Source organism: Rhamphochromis sp. 'chilingali' (assembly GCF_963969265.1).
Source record: "Rhamphochromis sp. 'chilingali' genome assembly, chromosome: 6".
NCBI lineage: Eukaryota > Metazoa > Chordata > Actinopteri > Cichliformes > Cichlidae > Rhamphochromis > Rhamphochromis sp. 'chilingali'.
In genome coordinates, this window is record NC_137933.1 from 26,659,969 (window position 1) to 26,678,663 (window position 18,695).

The following is an 18,695-nucleotide window of genomic DNA, read 5'->3' on the forward strand; positions in this document are numbered from 1 at the left end:
TTTTGCTGACTTTGGCTTCACTTCTGAGACTAGAGGCTACTTCACAAAGTGTCTATACCTACAGCTGAGTGTTTACTATGAGGAGTTACTTGTGCAATTAGCAACATTTCAACAAATTTCATGTAGGGTTATTTTACAATAAATGTTATTCATAAAAAAAGTAATCATATTTAGATGAATCATACAAATCTGTAACTGCACATCTGTATTATTTCAGCTGGCTGTTGCTGCCAATCACACACAACGTTTACTGTTTTTTGTTGTTTTTTTGTGCAGGATTCAAGCAGGAGGAAGAGTCCTGTTCATATGCATGGCTGCCTTATGAAGGTAGGCAAAGTAATTACCTCCAGAGAACATCAGCACTAGATTTTAAAATACTCATAAATTACAACTGTAATACAATTATATCATTTAATATGAGTTAACATAATATTCCTCTATTCTCCTTTCAAAAGAGCGTGTGAAGCAACATGCTGTTACCACCAATTCTACTATCTCTTTCATGTTATCTCTCTTCTTTTCCCCAGCTTCTATGCTACCAAAGATCCATTACACTAAAATCCACATTACTTTTTTGGAGATGTTTGGACCAGTGTTTGCTACCGAGGGTGAATCTGCCACCCTTTCTGCTACCATGACCCTGGAGCCCAACCTGGCAAACCTACAGCCTGAGGCACAGTGGTACAGAGATGGTAATTGATATAAAATAGCACTTTATGATACAGTAATTACCCTATAATTGCTAGTAATATATGCTAAATGCCACAGTGACTGCCTGACCCAATCTAGCCGACATGCAGCCAGAGGCACAGCAGTGGAAAAATTAGAAAATGTTATGGACACTATTTTTATTGCCTATTAATTATACCAAAAGCAGTTAAGTAGACTCAAGTAATATCACCCCAAATTTGTGAGCCGTTTCATTTGCTACGTGTGTGTCTGAGGTATAAAAGAAAATTCTAGCTTATTTTTGTTGTATGCAGAAAGGCTTTATTTACTCAAACTTGATGTTTCATTATTTTAGCATTTTATAGTTCAGGTTCATAAGAGTTATGCGGTGAAGCTGAGTCAATGAGCCTGTCTCATTTTTCCTAGACACTCGTCTGTTTGACTCTAAATGGGTGAAGATTGAAACTGGTAGAGGATTCAGCAAATTGACTCTTCCAAATCTCTACAAAGATGACGAGGGTCTCTATACCCTGCGCATGGTCACTAAAGGAGGCACCGCAGAACACAGCGCCTTTGTCTCAGTCGCAGGTAAGATGAGCCAAACGTTGGACTGGATAAGATTAACGTATTTCTAAATCCAGTTTGGAAACTGGAGCTTAAATTTTATGAAACTGATACGGTTTTGCTGTCAACATAATACTTATTCTGCTAACTGCTAATGCTAAGTATTATTGCTTCTTATTTCTTATGAATAATGTGATTATTAAAACAATGCACGTCATCACTTCCTGTCTAGATGGTCCTCCTCCAGTCCCTGCTGCACCTGGTGCTCCTATGGACATCAAGATCCATGATGCCAACAGAGACTATGTCATTGTGTCATGGAAGCCTCCTAATACAACTACAGAGGGTCCAATCCTGGGATACTTTGTCGACAAGTAAGAGTTACTGGTATAAACGCCATAAACAGATAAACTGGCCAGCATAAAGACAAACTAATTACTTTAAGTAATCCTATTGAGCTTACTTGAGTATCAAATTACTGTTTTTTGTCTCAAGGAAGAGGGGCAGTCCATGTTCTCTTTATTGCACATAAAATACACAGCTGCTTTTGTTTATTTCTTCTGTCGCTCATATTTTAACCTAAACAGAGCAGGAATGGGCATGCTCTGCTACCTATTGGCTGCTTTTCATTCTTTTTCAATCTGCATTTTTTTTGCTGAGGAAGCTCTTTTCCTGCTTATGTCTTTTTTTTTGTCTAGCATCATAATGAACAGATAATTTCAGCACAAGTGCTTTCAGTGAGGCTCCAACAGGTACACTGTTCTGATCTCATATACCAATCAGCATTTTTTAATAATATGGTAGCATACACAAAACATAAAACATCCATTATAAACTTGTACACATATTACTCTTTGCAATAGTTACATGTTTATAATGACTCCATGCCATACCAGTATTTTATCAGATCTTTCTATTTGCATTCATCTCATTAACTCTGCGACATTCTCATCTTTTCTCTTCTTAGATGTGAGGTTGGAACTGAAAACTGGACCCAATGTAACGATCACCCCATAAAGATCTGTAAATATCCGGTGTCTGGGCTGTTTGAAGGGCACTCCTTCTACTTCAGAGTCAGAGCTGTTAACTCCCATGGAATCAGCAAACCTTCTCGTATGTCTGATCCCATCACTGCAATGGACCCCACTGAGTTTGAGAGGCTTCACGGTGGGTTTAACTACACTAATACAGAGAAATGTCTAAGCTCACCTTAAAAATACAGTGTTTTGAAGTTTTGCCATGTGTCATGTTGTCATTATTGTAGTCACTATTGTTTGAAATTATAACTGTCTTCTTGTTTCTTGCTAAACAGTTATTCATGTAGAATTACAATCAGCCCTGATTTAAAGCACATAATAAAAAACACATTATGTAACTAAATTATGTCATATTGTACTTATCTCATGCTTTTATTTGGGGGCAGGTTAGACTTGTAAAATACACACTAATCAGTCTATTTTATAGCATTAGATACGGTACATGTTCAGCTCCTATATAAACAACAAATTTGTATTTAAAATGATCTCAAAAAAAGGTCACTATCAATCACAAACACATGATGATCATCTCTTTATCTTCCTCTAGCCAAAAGGCTTGGAGGAAGACTGGCTATCGTGTCTTACCATGACGAAGTTGAAGGTGGGTTTGAATTGAAGTTGATACATACATTCTGATGCTCTGTTTAAACTTCAGCAGGTTGTCTTGACCATGTCTCCAAGTTGAAATGCAATGAGTTGCTGACTGGTGATTGGCTGATTAGATATTTGTGTTAAGCAATTGAACAGATGTACGCAAGGAAGCGACTGGTTCGTGTATTTGTTACGCCACATATAATATGTATTATATTTTTAACGTTTTCAGTCTTGTTTCTTTGTAGCTGAAGGAAAGCCTCCAGGTGTTCCATCAGGAATTAATGCCTCAGAAACAGACAGGACCTATGTTGTTTTGAGCTGGAAAGCCCCAGCGTACACCAGCAGCGCTCCCATGTGGTACTACATAGAAAAGGTAACAAACAATGTCATATTCTAATTCACTGACTTCCCCCTCAACAGTTGTTTATAGTTTGACGAAGCAGTAACAGCAGTTTTTTTCTCCTTTATATTATGCAGCTGCATTAACTTGTGTGCCTAAACTATTTTTACAGGTCTTCTGTATAACACATATAGAGACAAGCCTTGGAAAAAATAAAATACATTTTTAAAATGTAAACAAACTTGCTTCCATGTCTCCGTCTCTCCACAGTGCATGGCAGACAGTGGCGCATGGCAGCGCGTTAACACCCAGGTCCCTATTCGATCTCCTCGTTATGCTGTCTTTGACCTGGCAGAGGGAAAACAATATAAGTTCAGAGTTTTGTCTGCCAACATTTATGGGACCAGTGCGCCATCAGAGCCAACTGGACCTATTCAGACTCAGGAACTCAAAGGTTTGCCTCCATTTTTCCTTTCCTGTTACACAGCAGTAGTGTTTATTATTACCAATTACCAGTTGCAACACCTTTAATTGTATTTCTGTGTTACTTCACAACAAAATGTGGTGTGGGTGATCTTCTGAACTGCTTACTACAAAAAGTTTTCAATATGTCAGCTGAGAGATTTGTTTCAAATGTTTCAAACATGAAGCTGACATAAAAATTATGGTCAGGTGTAAGAGGGTTGTGGTATAGATACTGAGTAGCAGCCACTTGAAAACCAGAAGAACCTAATATAAAGTATCCTTAATTGTAATTACAGTATTATGTAGCTATTTTTTATTTATTTTTTAATCAATTGCAGGCGTACCATCCGCTCCTGGTCAGGTGATTGCGACAAGGGAAACAGACACCTCTGTCCTCATCCAATGGGCTCCTCCAAAGGAACCTAATAATTTGATTGGTTATTACATTGACCAGTGTGTGCAAGGATCCAAGAACTGGACCTCAGCCAATCACAAACCTCACAAGAACACCAAGTATGTTTCTAGCGACACACAAACACACTGTTGGGCTCAAAAATGGATTTTTTTCTCTGGCTGCTTATTACACAATGGGCTTTGTGTCACGTTTGTGTCTCTTCAGGTTTGTGGTTAGTGGTTTGACCACAGGAGAAACCTACATGTTCCGCGTCCAGGCTATCAATGAGCTGGGTCTCAGTGATGAATCCCAGGAGTCAGCACCTTTGACTGTCAAGGCTGCCCTTAGTCAGTAATGCCAAATATTTGCTCACTACTGCAGATGTTAATCATGATAACTGCCCCAAACCTTTTCATTTTAAAGAATTAAAACTCAATACTGTTCTTACAGCCACCCCATCTGCTCCTTATAACATTGCACTGCTGTACTGCGACGGCCATTCAATGATCCTGAACTGGAAGAAGCCTCTTCGCTCTGGAGGAGCAAAGATCAAAGAGTATTATGTGGACAAAAGACGTAGAGGAACAACCATGTGGAGGGAGGTTCATATCCCACCAATCACAGAGAGAGTTTATAAGGTATTTGGACTCTTTTTATAACATTCAAACATCAAAACAAACAGAAGAGGGCCACAATTTTGCATACATACTTGCATACTCTTCTTATTATATATCATACAAAAGTTAAGATACATATTATTTTATTTGGGATGGTCTGATTATTTTGTGCAAAACTGGCCTGTTCAACTCTGAAAGTGGCATGTCCATTTTGTTTAAATTGATAATGATAACTAGGATTTTAGTTAACCATGTAACATTTTATTAAAAGGTGGAGAACTTGACAGAGGGAGCAGTCTATCAGTTCCAGGTTTATGGAGCCAACCTGGCTGGTCTTGGACCAGCGTCCAAACATTCAGAAGACCTTACATGTGATGCCTGGACAATGCCAGAACCTGGTTAGTAAATTTCACTTTTTAGTGACTGACTTTAAACTCTGAGTCAAAAGTGAAGCTTTTACACTTCTAGAAAGATAAATATGGAATTGTTGTTCTTCTCCTCTCATCATCTGGCTCATATAGGCCCAGCCTATGACCTGACCTTTTGTGAAGTGAGAGATAATTCATTGGTGGTTGAGTGGCAAAAGCCTGTCTACACTGGTTCTGAACCAATCACAGGCTACCATGTTGAGTATGCCAAGAAGGGTACTGCTAACTGGATCACAGCCAATGAAAAAGCTGCCAGTCACCGCTTCCTAAAGGTGAGGGTATCACTGTTCCAATCTATGAATCATAGAGGTTATCCTCCACTGCTCATCAGAGATTTTACTCAAGCACGCAAGACAAAAGAAATTGGAATAACGCTTTTAATTTACAATATAACATATAGGTTAGACTAAATGTTGGCACTGCTGAAACAAGTGTAAAATGCAGTGCATGACGTTTATTATGTAACAGTGTGTTTCTTCATCTTTACTGAACTTTTCCCCCCCAAAACATCAATTTTCATCCACTTTTTCCAGCACTTTATTTACCACTACCAAAACTGCAGCAGTGTAGGTACAAAAACTGTGTGACACTGACATCTAGTGGATGAACCAAGTAACTACTTGGTGAAATGGTACAAAAAGAAAATCTGTTAAAGGTGAATCACTTATGTGTGATAATGGAAAGTCAGTAAAGTAAAATAAGACAAGAATAATTATAATAATACCAAGACCATTTAGTGATCTAATAAAAATATGCTTTGAAACAATACAGATTACTCATGCATTATTAATATTTAGGGTAAGTTGCCTAAAAGAACAGGGGGAATTATAATAATAGATCCAGCTGCTGCTGGGCTAAAGGATGAAATTGATTATATTTTACATTCATTCACAGCACCAAGTGATCAACAAAATAAATAGTATTGTTAGATTCAGAATAGAATATGCTGTTATTATGTCATAATTTATTTACCTGTCAATTTTGCACAGGTTGAAAGTTACCACACCCATTTACAGACGTTCACACCTCCACTCCCCTTAGCAACAGATTGTCTGTTTGTGTCCTAGGTAACAGGTCTGGAGGTGGGCACTACCTATGTGTTCAGAGTGCGTGCAGTCAATGCTGCTGGAGTGGGTATGGCCTCAATGGCCTCTGACCCTGTGACTGCCAAGGCCGTGGCAGGTAACATTTAACAGCAGACAGAAACTGAATACCTTACTATTAGAATATAAGGGTATTAGAATTCATAAATATGTGTCTCCAAGTTCCTCTTTGTAAAGCATACAAAGTGCTATGGTTTTGCTTTGAGTGAGTGTTGCACTATTGTTGACAGTGGTGAAGGCAAGAGTTTAAGAGCGAGTGGACACATGTGATATCAATCCATCAAATATCAAAGCTCACATTAATAGCTGTTTAGGCTTTCTGGGCATTAACTGGAGACAAAAATGAGTCTAAAAACTATGTTTATCTGTGTATTGAAGGTTCCCAGGAGGTGTCCTGTGTGGTGGATGAGAAGTCAGGTGACATTGTTCTGTCATTCGAGTCCTGCCAGATAAACGAAGGCTCCAAGTTCATCTGGAAGAAAGATTATAAAGAAATCACAGATTTCTCTAAAGGGGTAGTGATTAAATCCGAGGGCATCCAGTAAGACCACAGTCACACACATATATAACATGCATATGGCATCAAACATTTGCATTCAATTTCAGCTTGAACAATCTCTCTGACTGTGTGTGTCTGTGTTTCTCTTCCGCCCTCCACTGCAGCTCTAAGCTGATCTTCAAGAACCCAGATAAGGAGGACTTTGGGACGTATTCTGTTTCTGTCACAAACACAGAGGGAGTGTCATCCAGCTACACAATCTCTAATGAAGGTAGGTTCAATTCATTGCTAAGTAAGGATGGCTCTGATGCTTAGGCACCCAGTCAACTGTCATGAAAAATTTGAAAATCTATAAAAGAATCTGCAACTTAGACTTAATGAAATCTCTCATGTTTATGTTTATTTGTATTCTATACTCATGGCTCATTTGCCCTTGTTGACTTATGGTAATTTGCGATGTTGCCTTTATTATCTTAATCATCTCATCGCATTAGTTTGCATTCCATATCCGTTTCCTACCTCTGTTAAACTATTGCATGCAAATACCACTCATGCCTTGATCGTGAAAATTTGAACAGCTGTAGAGAAACACCCTAATAACTACATCAAAAGCGCAGACTTGAGCTAAAATCAAAAGAAAACTGTATCGGAGAACTAAGGCAGTGTGTAGAATGCAATAAAAGATGAAAGCAGTGAGAGCATACTTAAAAACAATCAGCCTGGCATGTAGGCAACAAACAATTTCATTACACAGCTGATGATACTAGCAGAGCGCATTATTTCTCCAAGCTTGGGGCACTGAACATGTTTTACCACCAGATCTTCGTGGCAAAAGGATTTCTGTCAGAAAGCTTCACAACGCTTTTCCTTCTATTGCACCAGTTTGCTACGAGGCTATAATACGTGGCTTCCACTGATTGCTTCCCATTCGGCCTACAGTTATTCCACTGTAACTCGCAATAATTTCTGAACTTCTAGCACGCAAGGATTCATTCATTTCAGTTATATCACAGGTACTTGGTGAGGCTCCAATAATACAACAACTCATAATACAGGCTGTGTTTCAGGGTAAGCATTCAGGGCCAGTTATGAGTCACAATGTAATTTTGTTCTTTCAGCTTTGAGCTTCAGTTTTAATGTTTTTGTTCCTTGATTTTCCTCTCCCTGACTTATCTGGTACCTCATCGAAGCTAATGGTAAAATTAGACCAATGTATAAAATGTCACATGTATGATAACTGCATGTCTGTGTCTATAAAATAATGTGTCTGTGCCTTATAGAGTTGGTAAAGATGCTGGCGCTCAGTTATGATATCAGACACCCAGGTAGGTACCTTTGACTGACTCTTTCAATCTCTCTGAGTTTCTCTCTCTTTGTCCTTTTTAATCTCTTCTTTAAAACGTTCTCCTCTGAGTCTTAATCTGTCTTACCTGCTCACTTCATTTCTCGTTCTCCCTCTTTTATGCTTTTATTTTTCTTTCTTCTTCTGCCTTTGAAGATTTCTGATTTCTTTATTTTTTTTAGGGGCAGATTTCTCTTTTTATTTGATCCAAAAAAAAAAAGAAAAAAAAGAAAAAAGTCTTACCTGCTTTTGCATCACATTGCCTAAGCTCTTCTCCTTCTCCTGTCCTCTGCTCCTTCGTCTCCTCATTAAACAAGGACAATAATGTTTTGAAACCCCTTACCCTTCCTCCCTCTTGTCCTCTAGTCATCCCGCTGAAGTCTGAGTTGGCCTATAAGATTCTGGAGAGAGGCCGAATGAGGTTCTGGCTGCAGGCTGAGGAGATTTCTTCCAATGTCACCTACAAATTCTTTGCAAACAACAAGGAACTGTCTGGAGCTGATGTAAGATACATCTTAGTTTACCCGCAGATTGTAGTCAGTTCCTACCTATGCCACTCTCCCTATGCAGTACTTGAAATTCATGGGTGTAGAAAGTCATGCAAATGGAAAATGAAGTCCGGAAAATGATATATCAGTTAGCCAGGTAGTCTTCTTTCAGCTGTAATTTTTGCGAGGCTCAAACTGAAAGGTCCCAGAGTATGGGCTAAACCATTTAAGTGAGCCTTGCAAATAAAAACAGAAGAGATGAATGATTTATATTCTAGCTTCAAGGTGAACAACCTACTTTTCTATCAAGACAATAGTTCAGTCAACTGTTTTTAACTACACAAAAGTTATGATAGTCACAAAGTCTGTCGTCAAGTAGGCTTTTTAAAATTACAACTCTATTTTTCTGCAGCCCAACAAGATGGCTCATGACGTCGCTACAGGGATCATTGAGTTCATCATGGATCATTTCACTGAGGAGAATGAGGGGACATATACCTGCCAGATCACAGATGGAGGAGGAAAGGCACAGAGCTCACTGGTTCTGATTGGAAATGGTAAGAGGGACCAAGGTTTACTGCTGTCCTACGATCAGCCTTTCAAATGTGGTTCCAACCCAGTCGGACCCCACAAAACCTGCAGTATCCGACTACATTCAACAAAAAAAGAACAATACCCTCTGGACTGTATTTTCTCTTTTTTTTTAAGTGGATGTGTGCAGAAAGAACTTATCACAACCTCTTATTTTTCAGCGTACTAATTAGGGGGTATGCTGTCAAGCCTAAGCCAGGAGAAACACAGACATGTAGCAGAGAGTGTATAGAATGGGCTTTTTTGTATGACAGTAGACTTAGCATCTGCTGCATTAGAGATCCCATTATGGAAATGTATTAAGCCCGTTAGTGTAGAGAAGGGTTTGAACTTCATGTCTATAGGACTCCCTAAGACTCAACTAAAGATGCTTGATTTCATAAATTATGATTCTGCTCTCATATGGGGGACCACTAAAAAAAGAATCTATAGCAACACTTTGATCTTTTAATTATTCTCCGTTTATGTGTATCTGTATGTGCACATAGCTTTCAAGGCAGCACTGGCTGAGGCTGATTTCCAGAGGAGAGAGTACATCAGAGTCAAAGAGGGTAAGAAATACAAAACATCATCCAATTTTAAGCTTGTAAGAGCTTTGTTCTTAATTTAGCCTGAGACCAGCACAACACTATGTTACCCAGGAGATAACTAATGAGTGAGCATACAGGAGAGAAGTACACTATCTTTACATAAACTCTCGAGCTGCAACCTTAAAACCACACATCAGTTAATACAGCTTATAACAAGGTTCCTCAAGTGTTTTGTAAAAGCTTATGTCCATTTTCAAGGCTTCCTCTCATGTTTCCTTTCACTACAGGCCCCCACTTTAGTGAGTTTCTATCACTTCAGATTGGGGATGACTGCTCTGTCACTTTGGTTTGCAAGGTAAACACAGTGGTACTCGATATTTATTGAATATTTACAGTCTGACAAATGGGAGGCTCACTTACTGAGCAGATATTCTATGGAGACTAAGTGTGGATGCCACAGTGCTGCGTAATGATAAGGTCCAGACAGATAATAACTCGAATTGTCACGGTTTTTCCTGCCCTTGTTAGAATGAAGTATATTATCAAGAACATTTTAAAATTAAAGTGGCCGTTTATATGCTCGGGGACAGTTAAGTTGACATCAGCATATCTTTGATTTATGCAGAGATATAGTAAATATATGCATTCATTATTTGACTGTTGAGTATCAAAACAGAGCAAGCTTAAACATCAACCAGTTTTCAGAAAAATGCTCTACTTCTAATATGGGATCGTTTAGGGTATAATATGTTGCAGAAAAATATAAACAGCCTCAAGTTTTTTTTGGTTGAAAGACAGGATTTACATTTTAATCCATCAAGTGGGTGAGAATTACTGCAAAAAGTTGATGAGGTACAGTTATGTGCTAACATTTGGGAACCTCTGGTTGACTTGTTGACTTTTGTAGGCAAGAATAAGTGTACTTGTCCTGCAGCAAACAGGCATTTTAAATAACCCCTTCTTCAAAATGCTAATGCACTCTTACCATATAGTTCATTAACTAAACAGCCAAGCATTAAACTGTGTTTTACCATTTTCTCCGATTAGTATTATTTTTATATTCAGAAAACAAAAGCACCAATGCATTAACATTTAAGAGATTTGTTTTTCACTTTAATCCGTTTGCTGCAGGCATTTGCTTCCTTTGTCTTTCAAAAGCCTCGTCGACATCTCTTGCTCTTCCTAAACTACCACATAAACAAGACTTTATATACAGCACATCACTGGTCATCTGGATTTGCATTGTTCGATGAATTGTATAAAATATAAAGTGTGTGTGTGACAATAAAACTTCACTTCCTGTTTTTCGAAAATAATAATATGCAATTTTTATTGATTTTAACAGGTTGCTAACTTGAAGAAGGAATCAGTGTTTCACTGGTTTAGAGAAGACACGGAGATCATCCCGGATGTAAAACCTGACCTGGGATCAGGAGTCTGTAAACTGCCAATTAAAGAGGTAAGAGCACACTGTGGCACTAAAGACTATGTTTTTGTTTTTTCCCAACGCTGTCCTCATGGTGTGTTCAAAATTGACAAATCTGCATTCCCTATGTTGCACTGTTTCTTCTCCAGTTTTCACTGAAGACAGCAGGAATTTACAAAGCCACCATCAGTGATGACAGAGGAAAAGATATGAGCCAAATAAACATTTCTGGAAAAGGTAAACATGTTCTCTATTTTTGCAGTTCATCTTACCGCTTAATAAAAATGACAAGTTCACTGTCTGGATAGTTAGCTTGATGTCTTACTGAGCAAGTATAATTGTTTAACTACAGTGTATTATTCTTACAAAAAGAATAAATAAAATGCTTGACATGGGGAAAAAATGTATAATGTTATAAACTGTTTATTTTTTTTACTGATTTTTCCTCAAAAGCAGCAGGATACAAAGTAGATATATTACCATACTGAAAAACAATTGTTCCTATTTTTTCTAAACAAAACCACAACACAAGAAAAAAGGAAATAATAAAAAAGCCTCGGTCTACAAATTACATCTTGAATGATTCATAAATTATGATTGGTGCCAAAACTGTTAAAATTAGTCAAAAACATTTTTTGTCAATTCCAAAAGGCAGCTCCCCTCCAAAAATATCTCGTCTCCCTTTTTTATTCTACGTGTCACTTGTTTGAATGTAACTATTTTGCATGCAGTTTGATCTGCTATCCAAAATAGCTCAGATTGCTTGATTTCCAGTGCGTTAATATTGTTTTACATCCTGATGTCATAGCCAGTGGGACCCATAACCTCTTCATTTCACTGATATTATCTGGTAACAGACCCAGAACACTTAAAACTGTGAGTAAAACAACTGATTCAATAGGTATAATTGTTACGGGAGTGATGAGTAAGAGAACCCAGACGCGGATCGCTCGTTAAGATTGAACAGTGTCTTTATTTACAGTGAAGCAAATCCAAAGTAATCCATAGTGCTAAGTCCCTTCCGTGCTCCCCTCGTGTGTCCATACGACTTTCGTAAACAGTGACGTCTCTCCTCTCGTATCTCCGTCTCACTCGTAGCCCGGCTTGGTGGAATACTCCAGCGCTGTCTGTCACTCAGCCACACCATTAAATAGTTCTGTCACAATGGTGGATGATTGGCAGCAGCTGGCGAGGAATCAGTTGCAGGTGGGACCACTCAGAGTGGCGGAACTTCCGGGTCGGACATCTCCCGTTGCTACGCAACCGCGTAACAACTACAACGGAGACAAAAACAGAGCGGGAGAACACACACACACACACACACACAGGTCGCCGGTCGGGGCACCGTCGAACCTGACAGTACCCCCCCTCTAATGGGAGCCTCCCGGCGACCCAGCAAACTTATCAGGGTGCCTGCGGCGGAAGTCTCTCACCATGGCAGCATCGAGAACCGCGGACCGCGGCACCCAAGAACGCTCTTCCGGACCGTACCCCTCCCAGTCCACCAAAAACTGAAAGCCCCTACCGCGGCGCCGGGCATCCAATATCCGCGATACGGAATACGCCGGCGAGCCGTCGATAATCCGGGCGGGTGGCGGGGGCCCGGAGGGCGGGCACAAAGGGCTGGTCCGGACAGGCCTCACCTGGGACACATGAAAGACATTGTGAATTCTCATGGAACGGGGAAGAGACAAACGTACAGTCACAGGATTCAACACGGCCAGGATGGGGAAGGGCCCGATAAAGCGTGGAGCCAGTTTCCTAGACTCGACCCTCAGAGGAACATATTTCGCAGACAGCCATACCTGTTGCCCGACCTGGTATGCAGGGGCCGGAGCACGGCGGCGATCCGCAAGTCTCTTGTTCTGCTCAGCGGTCCTCAAGAGGGCGGTCCGGGTGGCGCGCCATGCCCGCCGGCAGCGCCGCAGGTGGTGCTGGACTGAAGGAACCGACAATTCCCCCTCCGACACAGAGAGAAGCGGGGGCTGATACCCCAGGGAGGCCTCAAACGGGGAAACCCCAGTAGCCGCCGACGTGCTAGCATTATGGGCATATTCGACCCACGCCAGTTGATCGCTCCATGATGACTGGTTCGAAGAGACCACACAACGCAGCATCGCTTCGAGCTCTTGATTAGCCCGTTCCGCTTGCCCGTTGGTTTGAGGGTGGAAGCCGGACGACAAGCTGGCCTGGGCCCCCAGTTCCTTACAAAACTCCTTCCACACTCGCGATGTGAATTGGGGACCCCGATCGGACACGATATCTTGGGGAACCCCATGGAGACGGAACACCTGCTGCGTGAGAATCTTGGCAGTATCCAGGGCCGAAGGGAGTTTCGGCAGAGCAACGAAATGAACAGCCTTTGAGAAGCGATCGATCACGGTCAAGATGACTGTGTGACCCGAGGAGGGGGGAAGACCGGTAACAAAGTCCAGTGCAATATGAGACCACGGGCGGCTGGGCACAGGCAATGGACGAAGGAGGCCAGCAGGGGGTGAACAGGAGACCTTGTTTCGGGCACAAACGGGGCAAGCGGCCACATACTCCCGAGCGTCCTTCCCTAGAGTCGGCCACCAAAACAAACGTTGCAGAAAGGCGATAGTGCGGTTTTTACCCGGGTGGCAGGCAAACTTGGCCGTATGGACCCAGTGAAGGACCTTACTTCGGACCGCCGTGGGAACAAACATCCTCCCATCGGGCCCAGTGCCCGGATCAGGTTCCGACCGCTGGGCAGCCTTAATAACCCGCTCTATGTCCCAGGTCAGAGCCCCCACGAAGCACGAGGATGGCAGAATGGGTCTCTCCTTCTCGTCTGGGTCGAGATCCGGGGAAAATTGGCGCGATAAAGCATCTGCTTTAAGATTGCGGGAGCCAGGTCTGTAAGAGATGGTCAAGTTAAACCGAGTGAAAAACAGAGCCCACCTGGCCTGCCGGGCATTCAGTCTTTTGGCCGCTTGGAGGTAGGTCAAGTTCTTGTGGTCTGTCCAGATAACCACCGGATGCTCGCTGCCTTCGAGCCAATGTCGCCACTCTTCAAGCGCCAACTTAATGGCGAGGAGCTCCCGGTCTCCAACGTCGTAATTGCACTCTGCAGGAGATAAGCGACGTGAGAAAAAGGCACATGGGTGTAATTTTGCATTCACTCGTTGGGATAGTATTGCCCCCACACCTGCGTCTGAAGCATCCACCTCCACAAAAAAAAAAGGTTGACTGATGTCTGCCTGTACCAACACCGGAGCTGAGGAAAAGAGGTGCTTGAGTCTCACAAAAGCCCGTTCAGCGCCGGGAGACCACTGGAATGGCTGCTTAGGAGAGGTTAGGTTGGTGAGAGGCAGGGCGACCTGACTGAAATTGCGGATAAACCGTCGATAGAAGTTGGCAAATCCCAGAAACTTCTGCAGCTGCTTACGGTTCTTGGGTTCAGGCCATTCCACCACTGCCCTCACTTTGGCCGGATCTGCCCGCAGCCGTCCCTCCTCGATGATGAACCCCAAAAAGGAGACTGTCTGCACGTGAAACTCACACTTCTCTGCCTTTACAAACAGCCGGTTCTCCAACAGGCGCTGCAACACCATTCTCACGTGCTTGACATGGTCAGCCGGGTTCCGAGAAAACACAAGGATGTCGTCTAGATAAACGAAAACACAATGATTAATGAAGTCCCGTAAAACATCATTTATCATGGCTTGGAAGACCGCCGGAGCATTCGTGAGCCCGAAAGGCATCACCAAATATTCAAAGTGCCCACGATGCGTGTTGAACGCCGTCTTCCACTCATCCCCCTGGCGGATTCTCACCAGATGATAAGCACTGCGGAGGTCCAGTTTAGAAAAGATGGCAGCCCCCTGAAGGAGTTCAAAAGCAGAGGTGAGTAAAGGAAGCGGGTATTTGTTCTTAATGGTTATCTTGTTAAGACCTCGAAAGTCAATGCAGGGGCGGAGCGTTTTGTCTTTCTTCTCAACGAAGAAGAAACCTGCCGCGAGAGGAGAGGTGGACTGCCGGATTATCCCGGCCGCCAGCGAGTCGGTGATGTAGCCCTCCATTACCTCTCGCTCTGATTTCGAAATACTGTATAGACGGCTTGTGGGCAAGGGAGCGCCGGGTAGCTAGTCTATCCCACAATCGTACGGACGATGGGGGGGAAGAGACTGGGCCTTTTCTTTACTGAACACCTGGGCTAGGTCGTGATATTCAGCTGGAACTGCAGTCAAATCGGGAGGAGCGTCAGGTGAAGATGGGCTAGTGGACGTCTGGCTAACTGTAGCAGAACGTAAACACTGTTCATGACACTTAGGACTCCACCCAGTTATCCTGCTGTTCTCCCAATCGATCTGCGGGTTATGGCGTTCGAGCCAGGGGTAGCCCAAAACTAGCGGAGTGTGAGGAGCCTTGAACAGAAACAGGCTGATTTGTTCAACATGGTTTCCGGAAAGAGAAAGAGTCAAATCAGTAGTGCGATGTGTTATACTGGCCAAGGGGGCACCATTCAGCGCCGCCACCTGGAGGACCTCAGGTAAGGGTTCAACAGGTATGCCCAACGTCTGGGCCAGGGCTTCGCCAATAAAACTTTGTTCGGCCCCCGAATCGATTAAAGCACTACATGGGTGAATACAGGACTGGAAAATCAATTTGGCAGGACAGCTGAGGTGGGGCAAGATGTTTGCGGTAACGCCCGTCAGTATGCCCACGGCTACTGACGAGCAGCGTCTTTTCCCGACTCTGGGCATTTATCAGAAAAGTGTCCTCTCTTTCCGCAAGTGAAACACTCACCCCCCTGAGGTCTTCTCCGTCGGGCCACAGACCTAAAGCTGGCTCGACCGATCTGCATGGGCTGCTCCTCCTCCAACGGCTGTTCCTCCCACTCCCGTCTCCACTCGAGAGAGGGCCCTGCCGAGGTTTTGCTGCCGCCCGCTGGTCGCCGTCCAAACTCACGCCTATGCTCATCCAACTGAATGCACACATTCACCAAAGCACTGAGCGACTTAGGCAGTTCTCTTGAGGCCAACTCACGTTTTAGATTTTCGTTCAGGCCGTTTATGAAAGCCCCTCGTAGTGCATTTTCTTGCCAGCCAGTCTCCTCGGCCAAAATCCAGAAGTCAATCGAGAAGTCCGCTACACTCCTCCATCCTTGTTTCAGGGAAAACATGCGATGTGCTGCGCTGTCGGCGCTGGAGCCTTTGTCAAAAACACAACGAAATTTGCACAAAAAATCTTCATAAGAGATAGCAGGTTGCATGCTTACCACGGCCTGGGCCCATTGTAAAGCGCGTCCAGTCATTGATTCCACCATTAACCCCACCTTGGCTCCATCTGAGAAATAAGACCGAGGCTGTTCTCTAAAAATGAACGAACATTGTGTTAAGAACCCGCGGCTCTTATCCAGATCCCCACTAAACTTCTCAGGGGCCGGCAGCGGGTGCTCGCGCTGCAGTGTGGGAGGGGAAGGAGGCAGAGGAGAAGCCGCGGCTGTGCTGAGAGACGGCCCGGGCGACGGAGCATCAGCTGCAGCCCCAGGGGGAGTTAGCAAAATCCCTTTTAATTCAGCAACCAGCTGCCGTAACACAGTTTGTTCTTCAACAACATGTTTCATCATTTTTTCATGGCGTTCCAACATCTCACCTTGAATCGAGAGTTCTCGCAGAACCGGAGCGGCGTCCGCTGGGTCCATGTAAGTGGCTGGAGTATTCTGTTACGGGAGTGATGAGTAAGAGAACCCAGACGCGGATCGCTCGTTAAGATTGAACAGTGTCTTTATTTACAGTGAAGCAAATCCAAAGTAATCCATAGTGCTAAATCCCTTCCGTGCTCCCCTCGTGTGTCCATACGACTTTCGTAAACAGTGACGTCTCTCCTCTCGTATCTCCGTCTCACTCGTAGCCCGGCTTGGTGGAATACTCCAGCGCTGTCTGTCACTCAGCCACACCATTAAATAGTTCTGTCACAATGGTGGATGATTGGCAGCAGCTGGCGAGGAATCAGTTGCAGGTGGGACCACTCAGAGTGGCGGAACTTCCGGGTCGGACATCTCCCGTTGCTACGCAACCGCGTAACAACTACAACGGAGACAAAAACAGAGCGGGAGAACAAACACACACACACACACACAGGTCGCCGGTCGGGGCACCGTCGAACCTGACAATAATAGCTTCCCAGAATAACGCTTCATTTAAAAAACAAAAAAGAACAAAAAACAAAACCCCACTTTCTCAAATTTCTCACAGATGTTGATGTGCCTAAGTTTAATATGTTTGATATGTGAAGATGTTTATATATGAATTAACTGAGACTGAGCTTCACATGAACAAGTATGCCAAGAAACAATCTGGTGAAAGTGTACCTCACAAAACAAATGCAGGTATTTACACTGTTTCACTATGTTGGGTTGGGAAACCATAGAGTAACAGATTCCCATGTTTTCATTAAACCTTCCTTACTGAGCTCTGAATGCAGCCACCAGAGAGCAGCATCATGCCTTTCCATCCTCTTGGCTCCGTCTCTGACCCCGTGTTCCTCTGCCTTTCTTCTAGTCTTTGACGATGCCATAAACAAGCTCAGCCAACTGGCTGGTAAGTCGCTGCATTCTGCACACAGACACACACACCAATAATCTCATAAAGAGACATCCATGTTAAAAACGGTACGACACACCACCAGCACCACCCTCTACCCACTGTAGGCATCCAGTTCAAATTATCTAAATTTAACATGGCACCATCAAACCCCAGTGATGAGAGATTTGGTAGATCCGTCATCAGGCTGATATGGGTCTTGTTTTAAAAACCCTCTGCTACATACACACACACACTTATCAGCGTGTGGCAGAAGTTGTCATGCTGGAAGCATTTGGCCATCATGCCATCATGTGGTGAAATCACTTTAAAATTCCACTGCGCTGTCACAGTGACAGTGTGGAGGAGCATCTTACTCCTATTTTAAGAGACAGTCACTTGACAGCTCTGCAGCAACTGTTACAGCAGTGGCTGCAGAGGAGAAGAGGGTTCATTACTGTGATAATGGGAAACCATGGTGATGTGACCAGGTGGATGACACACTTGCCCACTTGTAATGTGCAGTGAGGAAAATCCGACACAGACATTGTGGAGTATAAAATGCCCTTTTAGGTATAACAGCTTAAAAAAAAAAAAAAGTTAATAAAACCTGTCATGGTTGAAGTGCTTTACTGAGTGCCAGGATATAAACAATCTGCTCTTTGCTTCATTAGCAGAATTTTCCTCTCCAAACTGGACAAAAGGGAATTTCAAAATAGATCCTACAAATGGCTGAAAATGGAAGTTTGTTTTTATTCAATTAATTCATCTCTGCATGCAGTAGCTTTCACAGCATAGTGAGGTCACAGAGTCCAGCAGCTGCAGGAAAACATGTATTTTACTTTGATTTCAAACGTGGTCCTCACAACCTCCATCGCCTCTATTACCTCCTCCAGGAGCCAGTGCAGCAGAGCTTGTGATAAACTGCACAGCAACAGGCATTCAGCTGCAGTGTCACATGAAGTATTACACCTCAGAGATGAACATCACCTGGTATCATGGGTAAGGAATTAGATTAAACACAGAATTAACACCGCCTCACAAATACAAACATAATACC

At 43.0% G+C, this 18,695-nt stretch overlaps 1 protein-coding gene across 2 annotated transcripts in view; it reads left to right on the plus strand.

The window, feature by feature from the left end:
• The window catches only part of myom2b (myomesin 2b), a 34,503-nt gene that overhangs the window by 8,517 nt on the left and 7,291 nt on the right, over nt 1–18,695 (plus strand). For both annotated transcript variants that reach the window (XM_080884617.1, XM_080884618.1), the window contains 25 exons: nt 277–327; nt 528–692; nt 1,096–1,257; nt 1,466–1,607; nt 2,201–2,400; nt 2,818–2,871; nt 3,110–3,237; nt 3,475–3,658; nt 4,008–4,182; nt 4,289–4,410; nt 4,514–4,701; nt 4,952–5,078; nt 5,202–5,380; nt 6,176–6,290; nt 6,590–6,752; nt 6,875–6,981; nt 7,991–8,035; nt 8,419–8,555; nt 8,953–9,097; nt 9,620–9,682; nt 9,949–10,016; nt 11,007–11,120; nt 11,237–11,324; nt 17,615–17,653; nt 18,532–18,637. In XM_080884617.1, coding sequence (XP_080740743.1) covers nt 277–327; nt 528–692; nt 1,096–1,257; nt 1,466–1,607; nt 2,201–2,400; nt 2,818–2,871; nt 3,110–3,237; nt 3,475–3,658; nt 4,008–4,182; nt 4,289–4,410; nt 4,514–4,701; nt 4,952–5,078; nt 5,202–5,380; nt 6,176–6,290; nt 6,590–6,752; nt 6,875–6,981; nt 7,991–8,035; nt 8,419–8,555; nt 8,953–9,097; nt 9,620–9,682; nt 9,949–10,016; nt 11,007–11,120; nt 11,237–11,324; nt 17,615–17,653; nt 18,532–18,637 — 3,067 coding nt within the window. The remainder of the gene's footprint in view (nt 1–276; nt 328–527; nt 693–1,095; nt 1,258–1,465; nt 1,608–2,200; nt 2,401–2,817; nt 2,872–3,109; nt 3,238–3,474; nt 3,659–4,007; nt 4,183–4,288; nt 4,411–4,513; nt 4,702–4,951; nt 5,079–5,201; nt 5,381–6,175; nt 6,291–6,589; nt 6,753–6,874; nt 6,982–7,990; nt 8,036–8,418; nt 8,556–8,952; nt 9,098–9,619; nt 9,683–9,948; nt 10,017–11,006; nt 11,121–11,236; nt 11,325–17,614; nt 17,654–18,531; nt 18,638–18,695) is intronic.